Source organism: Ischnura elegans, chromosome 3 (genome assembly GCF_921293095.1).
Source record: "Ischnura elegans chromosome 3, ioIscEleg1.1, whole genome shotgun sequence".
NCBI lineage: Eukaryota > Metazoa > Arthropoda > Insecta > Odonata > Coenagrionidae > Ischnura > Ischnura elegans.
In genome coordinates this window covers 9199358-9214394 of record NC_060248.1, presented here as the reverse complement: position 1 = coordinate 9214394, position 15037 = coordinate 9199358, and the positions used below count along the sequence as shown (strand labels likewise).

General features: G+C 38.4%; 1 protein-coding gene across 2 annotated transcripts in view; it reads right to left on the bottom strand.

Annotated features, from left to right (window-relative positions):
* Positions 1 to 642: 642 nt before the first annotated feature.
* The window catches only part of LOC124155422 (regulator of G-protein signaling loco), a 153119-nt gene continuing 138724 nt past the window's right edge, over positions 643 to 15037 (bottom strand). For both annotated transcript variants that reach the window (XM_046529217.1, XM_046529218.1), the window contains 2 exons: positions 3834 to 3925; positions 643 to 2159 (listed from right to left, as the gene is read on the bottom strand). In XM_046529217.1, the coding sequence (XP_046385173.1) occupies positions 1188 to 2159; positions 3834 to 3925 (1064 nt within the window). In that variant the 3' untranslated portion in view covers positions 643 to 1187. The remainder of the gene's footprint in view (positions 2160 to 3833; positions 3926 to 15037) is intronic.

The following is a 15037-nucleotide window of genomic DNA, read 5'->3' as shown; positions in this document are numbered from 1 at the left end:
TAATACTGCCTTCATTGAACCCTCCTGAGCATGGGTTGTTTTTGTAGTTAGTGATTACTTTATAATTCGCGCTTAGTGTTTACTTTATAATGCTTGGTGCAATACGTACTGGCGCTCAAGTCTCATTAAGATCTTTCTTGAGGGGAAATCAGACATGAGTATGCATTATACGTACGGTGCTATTAATAGGAATGCTTGAGGTTCATTGATACGATTAGTGTATCGGCAATCCTCGACCAGCCCGTTAAATTAACGCGTAGTAAACATGTCACGAGTTATCAGTTGCCGATAAATATTGACTCTCATGAAACAACCTCACCCACTTCAGGAAATACAATGTACGCTGCGTCAACGTTTCTTCGGTTGAATGGCCGCATATTTCCTTGAACACATGGGACCAATGCCCTTGCACGACGCTATCGTGACTCACCTTGCGAGGGACCGCATCTCAAGGACATTCGATGGCCGTCGACTTCTGCGGATAGTAAGCGGTGGGAAGGAGTGGAATAACAATAAATATGAATCAAGGCGGGTAATGCTCCAGTAAAATTCGGTTTTTCTTAGTTGATGGCATCCTAGCCAACACTGCTGGAGGATAACATTCAGGAGCAAGTATTTCCCAATCAAATAAAACATTGAAAATCTTAATTACACACTTTTACTGTTATTTAAAGCAAATACATACATGCCAATATGTAGATTTTCTATGTACAATCATTCCTAGCTAAAATAAACCAGTAGAAGATCCCCCAATTTAGGCACCATTTACCAGATCCGTAAAAATTAAAAACTCTGTCAGTCTGATATACATTATAATAACAATGCCCTAATTACAATATATTTTGAAAACAGGGCATAAAACAATTGTGAAGAATAGAACAGAGGAAATAATCCATATACAATTTAGATAGGTTTTCATTTACTGTGTCATTATTCTTTCATTCAAATGCATATCACAGGACAAAATGGGGATCAATTAAAATAAATACTAAGGGATACCATAATTATCCACAATACTGCTACAGAATAAAATTGCAAGAGAGCTTGATTATCATGGACTTGCTAGATATGAAATGCAAATCCCAGAGAGGCAATGCACATGGAACTATGATCACTGTTTCTTAAGTTGTTCACAGCAAAGAAAATTAAATACTTTTTACAAATGAAATGTTTGAACACTTGAGAAACTATACAAAGCTACTGCTGGGTTGATCCAAGTAAATGGCTCGGCGACTTCTACAAACCCTTGGATCTCTCTTAGAATTAAGCGCACTCTCTTGAACTACTGGAACACTTTTCTCAGCTGCTAGGCTACTAAGACCAGTTCCTTCATCTCCCGAAGACTGGCAAAAGGTAGGGTTCACTGCACCCCAACCTTTACAGGTGTGAGTGGCACGTAAGAGGGGATGGACTTTGCTGGTGATTGTCACTGCCGTGGGAGCAGTCGTCAATGGCACCGATGCAGGCAAGTTCTTCGGCTTTGGAGGCAAGGGAGGGGGGTCACAGTTGGTTCTCGGAGGGGGAGGCATGGGTGGTTCTGGTCGCAGTGGTGACCTGGGAGGGCACGATAAACCGACGAGGGACGAAGACTCGGACGGGGATGAGCCAAAAGGCATTTTGGAATGTTGCGGAGACACTGGTGATTTGGGAGATGAAGTTCCCGAATGTTCGCCCTTTCCACTTGGACTCATGGGAGGAGGGGTGGATGGTTTCAAAGTTTCATCGAGATCACTCTGATTCTCGACTCTTTCACCGACAGAGGAAAACTTTTTCCCTCCATCTGAGCCCTCACTGTCGTTGCTTCCCAGCTGATGAGGAACGGCTGAGCCATTTAACTGATTGCACTCACCACTCTTCTCGTTGTCCGTTTGGGAATCTTTGAAGACAAGAGGAGTCTGCGTAGGAGGGAGCGACACGCATCTTGCCCCTTTGCCTGAGAAATAGCGCTCCGCTTGGCGGTTCGTGGGAATGATCCCTTCTCCATTAAAATTACAATCCAATAATCTTGATACAAAAGCTGCACTTGAAGTGAGAGGAGCCGTGATTGGTCTGGCTGCTTTGATTCCCAGTTCAACAGGTTCAAAGCTGAATTTGCGTTCATCATCTCCACGTCGACCTTTCCGACTCTTTTTCGTGATTTGTGGAGCGTTTTCTTTGTCCTGAAAAGAAAAGCAATGCAAATTACTTCGTTAATTTTTCACAAGGAGATAACAAAAGTTTTAGAATCCATGGTTGCTAATTTGAATGCTTCAGTAAAACATTGCATTCCAGCAATACTGGAGGCAAAGTAAAATCACAAACTTTTCATATCCAGATGCTTTAACTGGTAAGGGGAAAACAAAGTAGCCATAATAAAATTTTTTTCCAACTTGAATGCTAAGAAAAAGCATGAGATCAAAATTCACAATATAAATGATTTAATAGCAGAAGATGTTGCATCATACTAAGTACATATTAGTATTGTACAAATCATACATCTTACTATGTGGAATGTGTACCACACCAACAAAGTGGATTTTTATCATTCTATTGAATGAGAAAATTAAGCCTATTATATTACCACGATGCCAAACGATTAGATAACCATTGGTAAAAAAAAGTTTTTTTTTTTGCAAAAAAAATGCCAGATGTCATAGCTGAAGCTAAGAGCCATAGATTGCGATTGGGCAGGGCACATATTACGAAGAGAGCAAGAGGCCTTAGTAAATCAATTTTGGGCAGAAAGCCCTGATGGAATAATACCTCCAGGAAGACTGAGTAAAAGATGGCAGGATGAGGTGCTGATTGATATGGGGAAAATGGAAGTCGGAAAGGCAGATGCAGAAGTTAGAAAGAGTTGGAGGCAGACAGCTGGCAAGGCTAAATACCATTTAAGGTATAAATGGCTATGGGAGTAGTACTAGTGGTAAAAAAATTCCTGTGACTTGATCCATAAAGGCACATCACTGTGAATTGACAGGAGCCACTATTCAAACACACTCAATTGAAGGTAATATAACTCCTCTCTTCAACATTGTCCTCATAAAGATTCAAATGCACTTTCAAGCCCCCTCTCCCCAAAATAAAATCCAAAAATCTTACGCGCACTCAGACAAGGGCACATATGTAATGGGGAAAAATACATACCACAAGTGATACATATGTTGAACACAAACAGCTAACTGTAATAGGACTATGTATTTGCTAATTGGTATAGGTATATAACCTGAGATATTGGTATGGTATATAACCTGAGATATTGGTATGGTATATAACCTGAGATATTGGTATGGTATATAACCTGAGATATTGGTATGGTATATAACCTGAGATTCTTTTCTAATCATACATTCATTAGTTTGCATTTAGTACCCACTAGCTACAACTAGAATGGTCCACTTCAATTTTCACTATGTGTATCTAATTTAACCGTATTCTTCATTTGGCATAAATACTTATGATTTGATAAAAAATAGAATGAAAATATAAAAATAAGCTAGCTGTGATAAAAATATTACGTTCAACAATAAAAGATTAAAATTTAAGAGCCGTAACTCGGTGCATTAAAATTAGACACGCTTATATGTATTTGAAGGCACGTATGTAAATGCATTCTCAAGCACTGAAGTACATTAAGATTTTAATGCATAGGAACTAAGCAGCTTAAATATAAAAAAACTAAAAACATGAAAAAGAGAATAGACTTAATGGCAGCTAAAAAAAACAATCTCAGGATCAAGAGAGAATTAGAACTTGTACATTGATGAAAATGCCTGTATCAACCAAATATGTATTCTTAGATTAGAAGCTTTAAACTTGAGGCCAAGGATCAAACATCGATTTTTCAAACTAACCTTCAAAAAGTCAGGCAGTTCAAAATTGATCTCAGTTCCCCTCTGATCTTCCAAGCGACTCCTTTGAGCACGTTTGAGGCCTTCATAGAGTTCTGAAAAGACAATGGAAAAAACAACTTTTAGTCTTGCCTTGGTCGATCATTGGTAAATAAAACGAGGAACATGTATCACCAACCTTCATTGATTATTCATCACAATAAAAAAACTATCATTTAGATGGGAAGACAATTTTTTGAATGACCAACCCTTAGCAACCTGCCACCTAACGCACCAAAATGACCCAGAGCTCAAACTTAAAATTCATTTTCACCATTTCATGACAAGTATACATTAAAAGCATGGACATTAAGTCTATCAAGAAAAAAGTTAGACAAATATACATAAATGTCAGCATACAACATCTTTTGGCCACTCTTAGCCAGTTGTCAAGGGCAAAACTATTTGGAGAAGGTTTGAACCCAGAAAATGACCTTAAACACTTTTGAATTTAGGGAATTGGATTCACTTCATGTCTAGTTATGCTTGAAATAGGAATAAAAAAGGGTTAATATTTCTGAGAGGGCCAAGAACTCAATCTGTACACACATACACATGACTACATTTTCTCAGATTCTAAAAAAATTGAGGTAATACGTATTGGGCAACACTTCAAGGTGCAAAGACAATGAAATGTCACCAAGAAAATCTATGGGAAATCACCCTTTTTTGATGCTCCTATATTGGCAAATAATAACATACAGATATTCTAAATAAGTTAGAATTATTTAAGATGAAAATCAGTGGCGTAACTATGGGGGGGGGGGGGTATGAGGGGGATAGATCCCCCCCCCCAAAGCCTCAGAGAAACAAAAAAAATATTTAAAGATATTGTCCAGTTTTGACTTGTAATAACTGCACCTGCTTTAAGTTAAATTTTACGTGACAAAATTATGTAAAATGTATTTTGGACATATCATTTTTCAAAAAATTTCCCAGTCCCCCCTTTGCCTATGAGGGGGGGGGGGATCGCCACCAAAGCATATGCCTAGTTACACCACTGATGAAAATACAGCATATACAGCTCCTGAAGCTCTTGACTCTGGTACCTATAGACATGCTTACAATTTTTAAAATATAAAATGACACCAACAAGAAGTTTAATGAGGTCTAATACCTTCATGTCAAGTTAAAAACACTATCACCTGTATGTGCAAGAAGCATTGTGAAAAAATTTCCTTTCAGTCATCAAATAGTCCTCCCCCATGAATTAATTAGGAGCACCTTCAAAAGATGAAGAAATACTGATTTGGCATGGGCTTCTGGCACTACTTCAGATAATTACACTATAAAAATAGTGGCTGCTGAATCACTGGGACAGAATATCCTGAGCAACCAGTCATCACAGGAGACATTTATGATTTAACTGAGTATGTTACTTAAATCAGGAATAGTTCTCATTCAAATGAACAAAAAAAAAAGAAATAAACCCAACTGATGTATAAGCCCTCCAATTTTTCGTGTTTTGATCAGTGCCATACTTTCTGAGTGATCGGACATCCTTCATAACCCTTTCACATGCAGGTGCTTGGAAAGTGACCCAAGCAATTTCTCTGCTCCTGCCCAAAGGGTACAAGCAATCCCGTGACAAAAGCCTGAAACACACTGTACGTCCCTCAGAGTGATAGATCTTGTGGTAGCTTTTCAGGGATCAAAAAAGTGATCGCTCACTGACCCATCATTTTCTGTATCACATGGTCAATCACACTCTCCCCTATTCCATTACTTTCAGCATTTACAACAATCATTCCATTAACAAGGCAACCCTCACGTCATAACATGTCAAGCCAAACGTGGCTTTACAATTGCTGTTAGCAGCCGCGGATTCTGATAGGCTGGAAGCCAGTGCCAGCGATGGCCAAAGGTGTAATCATGTAGAATGATTGTGTGTAATGGTCATTTCTCCACCATCACTGGAGCAATCACGGGAGCTGTATTGCCCAGAGGGAATGGGAAAATTGATTGCATGATTCAAGCTAAAGCCACAAGCATATGAAAGTCATGCGTTCAAGGTGAGAGGATCAGTTCCTTACCATGTTTTAACTTGCATTTTGAGGAGATTCGTTTTGGGGTTTTCAATGGCTTCAACTAAGATTTGAACCCAGGACAATTTGATGGGCAGCTAATTGCTCTACCCACATGACTACTATCAAGGGAACAGATTGAAAAATACAGACGAGAATCAAAGAAATAGATATAGCTTTCAGCACATCTAAGCCAGTGGTTGCAAAGCATAACCTTTCCTCAGGGGACATTGCAGCCTGATACTATGCCTAACTTGTTAGCAGAGATTCTGGCAGTGGCGGTTTGCCCATAAGGACTCTCGGACGCCGCCCCTCCCAAATATTTGAAAAAGTAAAAAAAATAAATATCCATTAATTTATAATTATACATCTGATTAATCAAAGCGTTTTTTCAGTCCCATACATCGAAAGTGTTGGAAACACACGAAAAGAAATAGCGCGAGAAGTTCGTATTTGTAGCCGTGGGGCGCTGGCCAGAACGTCCAAATCCATCCCCATGCAGTTATATGGAGAGTGGTAGTGGTGGGGGCCGCTGGTGCTATGACGCGTCTAACGTTGTGTCTTATGGAAGTCTTGGGACGTCGTCCGAAAATGCGCAGAGCGACGAGTGAGCTGACATCGCTGCGCAGGCCGGCGGGCGTATAATCTAGCGTCTACTTGGTGCTGCCACAGAAAAGGGGCGTACGGAATCAGAATGGTCACTGTACTGGGTGTAGTTATACGATTTTAATTTTTAATTACTGGTAGGTATTGCTACAGTAAATAAATTTTCCCATTATGCTTGCGTTTTTTGGTGTTTGAATTCCGGAACACATAAAATCCAACCAGTTAAAAGCCGTATTGACGAAGGAAAACTATTCTCTAGTATTTGACACAGTTCTGTTATGATTACGAATTTCAAGAACCTTGGGGAAACTAATATTATAATATTTAGGCCTTAACAATGTATTCATATCTTCCCGATGATTAGAAATGCGGTACCTATTTTTCAGATAAATTTATCAAAAGACCTGCAGTATTAGGAAAAATCAGCTAACATTCCCCACTGATTTATAATTTAAGAAATAGTTGCGTGCGTGAAAGGGTGAAGGATTAAATATAATTTAAATCGTTAAGCGCGACTTTAAATAGAGTCATTCAATTAATGTCATGAAGTGCCGCGTACAATGCACCTTTTGTGTGTAGGTTCATCATTTTTCTAGCCGTCCTTGTTGTATTAGTTCATGTTCACCTAATTCCTCCGCGGCAGAGCGGTAGCTGTCTGACGGAAAATGCCCACTTGGGTCTGATTTATGTGGCCTCGAAGAGTTCATATCAATGCGGAAATCCTTACAGCTCCCATCTGTGGCTCAGTCGAGTCGTCTTCTTTTACGATCTAGAACTTATTTTCTATTATATCATGGCAATGATTTCGAAGACACGGTTATTCCAAATGCGACCCGTTGGCGTCTCGTGTGTTTACCACATATGAATCTTAGACTCAAGGAGATGGTCCGTGACGTCCTTTGTTTGCTTGAATGCCTTTGCTGACCTTAAATTCGTCCCTCAGCTGAATCAGCATTAGTGGACCACGACTTCTAACTCCCTTGAGTCTTCCTTATAGTAACGGCAAGACTCTCGGAAAGAACGGAGTGAAATGAGTTCAGACATCATTTTTGAGGGGTTAACTGTGCTTAATTGCCGATTAAGAAGTTTCTTAGTGCTGTGTGTACATTCAAGAAGACAATTTTGAATTAATCAACAGTGCTCGTTTTTTTAAGGGAAATATAGGGAAAAATTGTCCCAATTCTGTGTCCAGGCACCTTGTTCTTTTTGTTCGTATTTTTCGTCGGCCTATTTTGTGTCGTCCCTTGTTTATTTATAGACTAGTGCCCTTGCCATGTGTTTAATCAGAAAGAAATTGTTGTCCAGCGCTGATTTCAACGAACGTGTAATTGATCACTTTGCTGGACAGAATGAAAGAAGGATGGACTTTTGCAATATAACGAAAGGCCTGTGAGTATTTCATATTTTGTTTAAAATGTGTGAGAAATGTTTAATTGTTGATTTTAAATCATACTTTATTCAAGAAGCAACGCGAACACCGCCATCAAAGTTTACATCTGCAATAGCAAAGCGCGCGCATTCTAGTAGTGTTTGTTGCCTAGTGGAAGTCAGTGACACTCTCCTCCCTCCTCAGGTGTTACAAGTGTCATTGCTACCTAAATCATTGCAAATGTTGAATAGATTTGACAAATAACGCATTATGATTGAAAAACGAACACCATAAGTGTATTGCGGGCATATCCGCACGAAGAATGTAGGCGCTAAAACCTAAAGTTACGTATTTTCGTTTGTATTTGCAAAATATCGCAGCAAATATATTTTTAGTCTTCAAGATCATTGATCAGTATCATCGAGAGTCCGGACTAAGCCGATCCGTATGACCGAGAGTCTACTGTATTTAGTATTTATTAATCAAGCTTTATTAGGAAAACTAGGTATTTTTGTTGAAAAAAACGGAACGTATGGCATCACAGAATTTAATTCCTAGATAGCCGTAAAAACTTAATAAAATACACGAAATATTAAAAAATTATGACCCCCCGGTGGAGTGCGCCCCCCCTAGCATTTGACTCACGAGCCGCCACTGGATTCTGGTAGCCGGGAACAATTTGGAAAGGAGGCTATCGAGATCTGGCTGGAAAAAGATTTTATTCACGCACATGAAGAATGTACTCTCCACAAAGCTTGGAAGTGCGTCGTCCATAAAGTAAAGACATTGATGGAAAATGGGTGTGAAAGAGTCTCCTCAAAACAGTCAATCTGTATTGTTCTGGTGAACACAGGATTTATGTGAGAAGAATTTATGAGAAAACCAACATCTTGGCAACATGTCCTTCACTATGATAACAGGAAAAGAGATAAATATTTCAGCTTCCTCAATTGGATCACTCACACCATGACCTAAAATCAGAATTTACTAAAAGAATTCTGTAGGTGGAATGGAATGATAAGTTTATAAGAAAAAAATCTTTCTTATTAAGCCATTCTTCCATAATTTTAAAATATAATATGTACCACCAAAATTGCCTCTCGCTTTTCATGAGTTTGTGATGCTGTTTCAGCTCTGGTTCATTTACTCATTCCAGGAGAACCGCTTCTTGAATGAAGGAATAACGACAATGAACCCCATGTGGTGGAAGTACAAGGCCAAGGAGTGACTCAAAAGTGTATACCCATTCAGTGGGAGACCATGATATTATCACATTATCTGCCAAAAGTAAGCCACTTTCCCTTTTTCACACTATTCGGCTCGAGAAGTAAGAGATGGATCATTAAATGGAGAGTAATGAGTTACTTTATTTTTTGAAATCCATTATAGTCTGGTCTGATTTATAATCTAGACAACTGATTGGTTTAAATCAAGTGATAAGTTGGCTGAGGACTACACGATGGTTTGTGATGCATAAAATTACTAATGAACATCACCCTATGACCAATTGATTATTATGCAGGAATGTCGCTGATTCCTGCCAATAGAATCCAACTTCAAAACATTGGAGGAAGTACATAGCCAAGATTAGCTTCCATAAAAGATTCATAGTGATCAATTATAAGGTAGGAAATTGAGGACTATCTTCGTCCGCTGCAGCTCACACACAGCCAAGAAATCACTGATTTCTCAGGTTCCAAACATTATCTTCAATTACATACATGCACAAGATACTCGATCCCTGACATGGCAGAGCAAGAAATATTTTCCTCATTTTAATTGGTGATAATGGATCCATATTCTCACCATGAAGAGAGGGTAGTTGCACAAGTGCTTGCGTTTGAATTGCCAAATCAAGGAATTCCCACAATATATTACTTCTTATTTTAACAACTAAATTCAGATGGTTATGACTTCAGACGAATCAGAAGAAAGTGAACTGACAGGGAATGTTGCATTCACCAACATGAATTTAATGCGTCAATCTTCACCAATTGCTCCTTCTGTTTAGCTCCATACTGTGCATTTTTCTATCAAGTACAGATAATCTATCATTTCTTATATTTATTGTTTGTAGTTTATTCATATATTTCCATTGGGAGACAAAGAAGGATTGCGATTCGCAACTGGGATTGATCACCTCATTGCATTTACCACTCTCACAGGGCCCCGTCCGTAATGAATTTCGAAAGTGAGCCTAGTCAGCCCACTGGCGCACTGGTCTGATCAAACTGCTCTTGCTTACCAATTCGGAATGAGTGGGACAGACCAATCTCAGACAATTAGGTTGGTAAACATGACAATGGATGGACTTGCATTAGCTCCTGCTTTCTTATCAAGTGGAAGAGATTTCACTCTCATGGGAAACATCAAAGATTACCCCATCAAAGAAATTATTACAAATATTAAGCCTGAATCACGTTATTATTTTTCATGCTCAGGTTCAGGGATAGTATCAGTTACATATGCTGCAGTTACTTTTGAAACGTTTGAATGACAATCGAATGAGGATCCTGCAGAATACACCCCCGAGGCTGGTAATACAAGTTCCATACTTTTGCACCATGGACCTCAGGAGGTGGATGAATGGAAAGAAAGTGATGTTGCAATAATAAACCTATAACAATGACTCCAGGGTGGAGATAAGATAGGAATGGAAGAATCATAAGCCATCATTAAAACGACGAGAGCCACCACTAGCTAAACCAGATGTGATGTTCCTGGAGAATGAGATGACAGACTAATGAGAAGGATGACCCAGAGATTTTTCTCCAGACCATTAAGATGACAAGGTCATTGTGAAGGTATGTGAAATCCTTGCTACCAATCAGTGCACATGATCAAATGTATATACTATTTAGCCACTTGTTAAAGAAAAAACAATACTTTGAATCGAAGGATTGAAATGATAGTCCACATTACAACGCAAGTTACAGAATGATGTGTTAAATGATGGCTTCAGCAATGTAACACAATACTCAAATTGTCTCAGGACTTGAATGAAAAATGAACGCAAAGTGATTCAGGCATGGTATCACATGCAAATGGGAAATGTGTAAATAAGAAGAAAGAATTGGAACTGAGCACCAAATCAGGACAGAATATTCACAAAAAACATTTTGCATAAAGTACAGGAAACAAATATGTATTAGACATCAGCCAATAATTGACTTTCTTTTGCTAGCTTTTTTGCATGCTGGACTTTTCCCATCTTGATAAATACAGAGGTTTTATAGCTAGCAAAACAACGCCAACAGTGAAAGCATCCACACAATCAATACCCTATAAGAAACAAATTGAGTACTGCAAATCCTCAAAAAATGAAAATGTGCACATCAGAAATTATTATTAATGAAGTATTCTACCACTTAAGGTAGGTCTACATTGAGTGTTCTGCAAGTTATCTCAGCCAGCCCAGATTATAATTCCATCTTCAAATCGCGCTAGGGCCTACTCCCTTTTATTCTACCTAAAAACCCATTCTCTTCCTTCCTCTCTCTGATTTACCTAACATTCTACCCTCTAACACGGTTTTCAACATTCCCTCTCCCTGCTCAGTACTCACTCAATCCACACCTTCTGTCTCCTCCATATCCCATCTGAAAGCTGTCTCTCCTCGCCCATTATGTCCAGCACTTTGTCCTTCCTTCCCCTCTCTGTCCACTTCACTTTCTCCATTCTCCTCCAATACCATCATCTCGGACACCTATAGTCTTTTCTCATTCTCCTTCCAAAATGCCCATATTTCCACACTGTTAAGTGTTCTTGTTTTTGCACCGTTGAGTGCTACACTCCAGATCAGATTCTTCACAACTATGTATTTTCTTTACACTCTTTTATGCCTATATGCTAATTAATGTAACACTTTTTCTGTACATTGGGTTAACACCCGTAAGAATAAACAATTATAATTAATTAATTTTTATTATAATGATCCTATCATAAGGTCCCCCTGTTCATGAGAGCCTCCTTTGATTATGCAATTCCCTTCCAAATGTCCTTACTGATGTATCCATTTTACTCAAGTCTGCTGCCCAAATAGTTCAATTGCTCCACCTGCTCAAGTTTTCCCCCAACTATCCTCATATACCCAGCTAAATTTGCTTAGCAAAAACCCCACAAATACGGTCTTCTTGTGGTTGATTCTCAAGCCATATTCCTCACACTGTTGGTCTAACACATCAACAAGGGCCTGCAGCCCTCTCTCTACTTAGCCAAAGAATTTCAGCAGCCAGCAATGAATGATGATGGCAGTCAAATCAATAGATTTGGCATCAGAACTGCTTCATCATCCCAAGGATAAACTTTATGGCAAACAACATAAATATTCCATCATAAACTGGTTCCAAATAAATCCTTACACTGATATTTGATTCTTTTAAGTGCACCGAACTCATTATCTTGTGTGCATAGGGTTGAGTAAAATGGTGTAGCATGAGGAGGCATACTCATTATACGCACTGAGCAGCGAATTATGTAATTATTTAGGGTAGTAAGAAATGAGTGTAATTAAAGCCTCAATTAAAGGGTAAAATTGGCAGACAATATTAATATCTAAACCTAATCAGCACCCATGCTTTATTCTCCGAGAGATGAAAAGCTTATTTTTTTACTATCATTACTTTTATATTTTTTTTGGGAAAGGTGTTTTCTTAATACTTATTTATTGTATTTTTATTCCCTACTTTTTACTGGTGAACCATTCACTGGATTTTTGTTACCCGCTTACTTTTTGGCATTGAATTTGAAAATATTTAATCTCAAAACAATCCTTGTTAGCATTATATTTCATAATAAATGATTGTAAAGTGTATAAAAAGTTAAAATTTTAAAAACAAAATTTTGGAATGGACTTGGCTTGAACTTTTTTCCTCCGACAACTTTTCATGTCAAACGTTCTATCAGGAACTAATGCCATCAATAGGGTGGTTTCCTTCATCAAAGAAAACGAAAGGCATTGATTGCGATTCGTTACCCACCATTAGTGTATTCATAATACACAAATTATTTGGTTTTTGAAATACCGGTTTTGACGAATGGCAAGGGTCAAATTTTATCCTCATTTGAAAAAGGCCAGATTGGCGCCAATGCGATTCCACTCCGCATGACGTCACAGGGACCTAGTTTCTACACGAGAGGATAGGAGTTATACATCGTCTGAGGTTACCAATGCATGCATGAGGCACAGAGCTCAGGGAAACATGTCTTAATAATCACCTATTAAAACTGGCTAGGTTCGGAAAGTTTTCTTCGTTTGATAAGGTATTAATAAACCTTTTTTAAGCCAAGCGCTACCTTGCAGCAAGGTACTCAGCTATCCGCTAGCATCCTGCGACGTATCAGCGCTAAGCCTCGCCTCAAGGTCACCTCACCGGGCGGGAGGGGGAACCAGAAATACGACGCACGGAGATATTTCCCGTCATTCATACTTAAGCGTCGCGTTTTCGCGCGCTTGAAAATTTTCACTTTTCATTTAATCGCGAAAAATAGATGTTGTCATTTAAAAATCTAAAAGCGTGAAATACGTACTCCAGGAGTAATAATCTTTCTATTAAAGCAAAAAAAAAATAATAGGAAACCACCCTATTGTGAAAATTTGGAACCACTTTTCCATTTGGAAATTGAGTTATTTAATTAGAGCACAATGTCACAACATTCAAAGTCTGATTATTGAATATTGTATTGCCATGAGAAGCAAACAATTGTCAAAAAATTCAAGACAATGAGAAGGGGGTTAAAAATCATTCACTATGTACTGACTGACTGATTCCAACGTTGAAAAAGACGAACAGATGAAACCACACATACTTGTCATAAGTAACAGAAGGGATAAGCAAGATTGATATGAAGTCCATCACACTAACTAAGACGAGCACTTTAAATGTGATTAGCACTGAATGCCCGTTTTGTGTGTACGATTCAAAGTGATCAGAATTGAAATACTACCACCAATTCCATACAACATTGATGTGAATGTCATTCATTCATCTCATAATGACTTGTTGTAGCACCGTGATTTCATCCATGGTATGTTGTGTAGAGGAGATAACAGAGAACAAGGGTCATTTGACAATCAGTAAACGTGACGGAAGGAGCAAATCAGGGCATTAGCTGGCTCTCAATGAAACATATGGTTCTACTTGAATCATTCAACTGTTCCACTGGTGCACGGAGTGCAAACTTTTCTTTGCAACCATACTAATCATGATGGAAATCATTTGCCTTCCCTCGAGACCACCTAAAATTTTCTAAGAATGTATCGAGATTCAATTGCATGTGATCCAAATTTATGCAATGAGTCCAAATTTCTGGAACCTAAGTTGTGATGGGGTTGCGAGAGTAAATTTTTATCTTTCTTACCAAGGTATTTCCGTTAAATAACGTTCATGATATTGTTTTCTAGGCATGAATCAGGTCCTGTGCATTTCAAATTTTTGAAACATTGACTTATCGTTACTCGATAGCTCGGCCAGTGCTGTTAATCATTCAAAATGAGCCATTATGATTATTATGGTGCATCTGTGAAAAGATAAGTCTTTAAGATTACAAAGTGCAGCTAGGAAGATGTGAAACATTAATGAAACACAGACTTTTTTGAAAAATGAAGAATACCACCTCACCACTAAACTTAGTTCTACTTGCTTCCTTGTGCAATCAATTAGATATACTGTCAACAGTGAGATATTGCGTACCCTATACTATGGTCAATTCTATTCACAAATTATTAATACCATAATTTTTTGGGGATCAACCACTGCAGCAGTAAAAGTCTTCAAACTGCAGAAAAAAGATATCCGGCTTATGGCATTTGCACCTCAAAGTACACCATGTAGCCCCTTATTTAAGAGTTTTAATATCCTCCCACTCCCATGTGTATACATACTCGTAACTTTGTTATTTATTAAAGCAAACTTAAGGCAGTTGCTGAGGAATTCTGACTTTCACCATCATTACACCAGAAACCAGGATGCACTACACCTGAACTATACCCGCATCAAAGCAACCACTCAGGGGGCTAAAGCTATAGGTCTGTGAATATATAATAAATTGCCCAAAGAGATAAGAGACATAAATAGCATAAACTGTTTCAAACATAGAGTTCAAAAAATGCTACATAAAAAATTGTACTATTCAACTGAGGAATATTTTCAAGACATGTCAAAATGACT